General features: G+C 29.2%; 1 protein-coding gene across 1 annotated transcript; it reads right to left on the reverse strand.

Annotated features, from left to right (window-relative positions):
• Window positions 1–243: 243 nt before the first annotated feature.
• Window positions 244–1,542, reverse strand: LOC102592938 (amino acid transporter ANTL1-like). The gene has a single exon (XM_006355229.1). It carries the CDS (start codon window positions 1,540–1,542, stop codon window positions 244–246), a length of 1,299 nt encoding a protein of 432 aa, XP_006355291.1.
• Window positions 1,543–3,029: the final 1,487 nt, after the last annotated feature.

Below are 3,029 nucleotides of genomic sequence, written 5' to 3' on the forward strand. Positions count from 1 at the left end.
TTGAAGTAGATTATGAAAATCAAATATAATTATAGGTGTAGTAAATGTTGTAACAAAATAAGTTTTAACATATCAATGAACTTGTTCATATATTAAGTCATCACAATTCTTTCAAGTCATGTTGTTGAAGGGACTTTTTGTGCATAAAAATGTTAATAAGACATCAAAAGCACATAAGCAATTGGTAAATCCCAATCACACAATCAAAAATGAGATTAAATGATGAATGTCCATATATAAATATTAAACATGTTTGCCTTGAGAGAACATCTCAATTAGGGAATAACAAGTACCAGTAACACCGAAAAACACCCCCAAGACTATTAATCCCAAATCCATAAATGTTCCTTTTCTATCCATTTCTCCTTTGAATACTTGATAATGAAATAATGCTGGCAATATAAACCCCAAAGCACAACAAGTACTACTACCAACCAATGACATAAAATCAGCAAAATTTGGAACCAACAAAGCCACCATAGTCACTCCCAAAACAAGTATCCATCTCATCCACATACAATAATTTCCATTAGAAAATCTCCTCTCAAACACCTCAAATGCTGGATTCAACATCAAGGGAAATGTAAAGAACAAATTAATACAAAGCCCCAATTTTACACTTGTGCTCAACACTCCTTTCTCCATATTAGACAAGACAATATCCTTTGTACTTGAACCATATGCAAAATACCCCATCACACCAAATGTACCATACATTAAAGCAATAAAGAACATTGCTAATGCCAATACTTTCCCATATTTTGACTTGTCTTTCATCTCCGTCTCTAATGGTATTGCCATTCCAACACCTTCAAATGAATAAAGAGCCACACCTAAACCATAATAAAACGTAGAGATTGTCCCGAAAGCCTCTATCCCCGATGGGAATTGATTCATGAACATCTGCACATCCTCAACCATTACAACACCCATAGCACCAATTTGTGCAATGTCAGCAAATATACTCAAAGGGGCTAAAAGTGTTAATGAAGGAATAGAAGTCAATCCCAATTGAAATGGCAAACAACCCCATATATACAAGCTCTTAGCAGAGGAAAATAGAGGAATCCCAAAACCTTTTGATAAACTTACTAGATGACATAATGTATTGCCAATGAAAATGAGATATCCAATACAAAATCCAGATTGAGATAACACAATCATAACATCAACAACAAATCTACCTACTGGACCACAAACAACGAAACCAAGATCGCCAAATGACGAAATCTTGGAATCACCAATTAAGGTAAGATCAAGTCTTCTTCTTGTATGAATAAGAAGCATCATGCCATGATAGGTTAAGACAACAACGGCGAAAAGAGTGAGAACGCCTGTGATCCAACCAGTCTTCATAAATGTATAAGGAAGGCCAAGAACACCAGCACCAACAATAGCAATGAAGAAATTGCCAAAGGTTTTGGGAAGACAAGATTTACAGTTTTCAAGAAGAGGGGTTTCTTCTTCTTCTTCTTTAGGTAAAAGTGTTGCATTGTCTGAGGATTCACCAATGACAGCTTCTCCATTGCAGCCAAAGGCCATAATGGTAGAGATTAATGTAATGTTAAATTTTGTTTATGATCAAAACAATGTATTCTAATTTTTGTTTTGGTTGATCCAATTCCTTATTATCTGTTAATATTATGACACCTGTAGTTATCAAAGATCTTGAAATACCTTTTTGTGTTTGAATAGACAACTTCTCCTACTTCCAAGGAGAATTTTGTGGTACCGATGGGATGCATTTTGTTTACTAATTCTATATATTTATTATTTCTAGAAATAATTCAAGAGATAGGTTTTGTTCTATAACGGTCACATTCCATGTGGTTTAGGATATTACTTACGCCTACATCTTTTATTTTGATTTTTTTACCCCAATTTGTAAACCTCTTTAAAATAAATATAAATTAATTATGATTTGATAAATTTTTCCTTTTTTTATATTAATTTCTTCATATTATTAAAAATAATGACTCATTTAATTAATACTTCAAAAATAAATCAGTATGAAAAATATGTAATTTTATTTGATAAAAGAACTCGTACATATTATAGTACTAACTTATTTGTATTGATTTATTTTTAAAGTATTTATTAAATGAGTCATATTTAAAATAATGTGCATTAACATGAAGAAATTAATATAAAGAAGGACTAATTTGTCAAACTATGGATAATAAGAAACATAGTAAGAAACATACAAGTAGAAACTTAAGAAAAATGAGAAGAAAATTAAACAAATGATATTCGGAATATAAAGAACTCAATATCACAAAAACTGATAACGAAAAATTAGATCAATTAATAGATAATTTATCTAAAATAGAATATAAATATATTCAATATTTAAAGATACAATGAATAGCGAGAATAACGAATATAAAGAAAAACTTACTGAAATAATTATAGCGAAAAGACAAGAATTAGAACATAGGCAAAATAGACTTATTAATAACATATTCGTAGGAATTTGTAAAAAATCTATAATAGCACAGAGAAAAACTATTTTATATCTAGAAATACAAATAGAAAGTTTAGAATATAAACTTCAACACAATCTATAAATGAATAAGGAAGAATACGCAATAGATGAAAAATCATATGAAAACTATGACGGATTAAAAATTAAGATAATATTTTCTAATCTAGGAAGAAGATATAAGAAAATAGGTGACAATCTAAATTTAATGTTAGAAAAAGAAACGGTAAAACTAGAAGATAGTTTAACTGCTATGATAAGAATAACAAAAGAAAATGAAGAAATAGATAGAAAAATGGAAATAGAAAAAATAAAACAACAAGCAAAAAAGGAAGTACAACAATTAGAAGAAGTAAAAAATACTAAAATAATAGAACTAGAAAAAGAGCTGGCAATATTAAAAGAAATGTATGAAAAAGGACGTACAACAATTAGAAGAAGTAAAAGATACAAAAATAATAGAACTAGAAAAAGAGCTGACAATATTAAAAGAAATGTATGAACTTAAACAAAAAGAAAAAGAACAAAAAACAAAATTAGCAAATGA

Source organism: Solanum tuberosum, unplaced genomic scaffold (genome assembly GCF_000226075.1).
Source record: "Solanum tuberosum cultivar DM 1-3 516 R44 unplaced genomic scaffold, SolTub_3.0 scf00194, whole genome shotgun sequence".
Taxonomy (NCBI): domain Eukaryota; kingdom Viridiplantae; phylum Streptophyta; class Magnoliopsida; order Solanales; family Solanaceae; genus Solanum; species Solanum tuberosum.

Excerpts from the sequence above, each read along its gene's own strand:
- LOC102592938 (XM_006355229.1), bottom strand. The coding sequence starts at position 1,542 with ATGGCCTTTGGCTGCAATGGAGAAGCTGTCATTGGTGAATCCTCAGAC.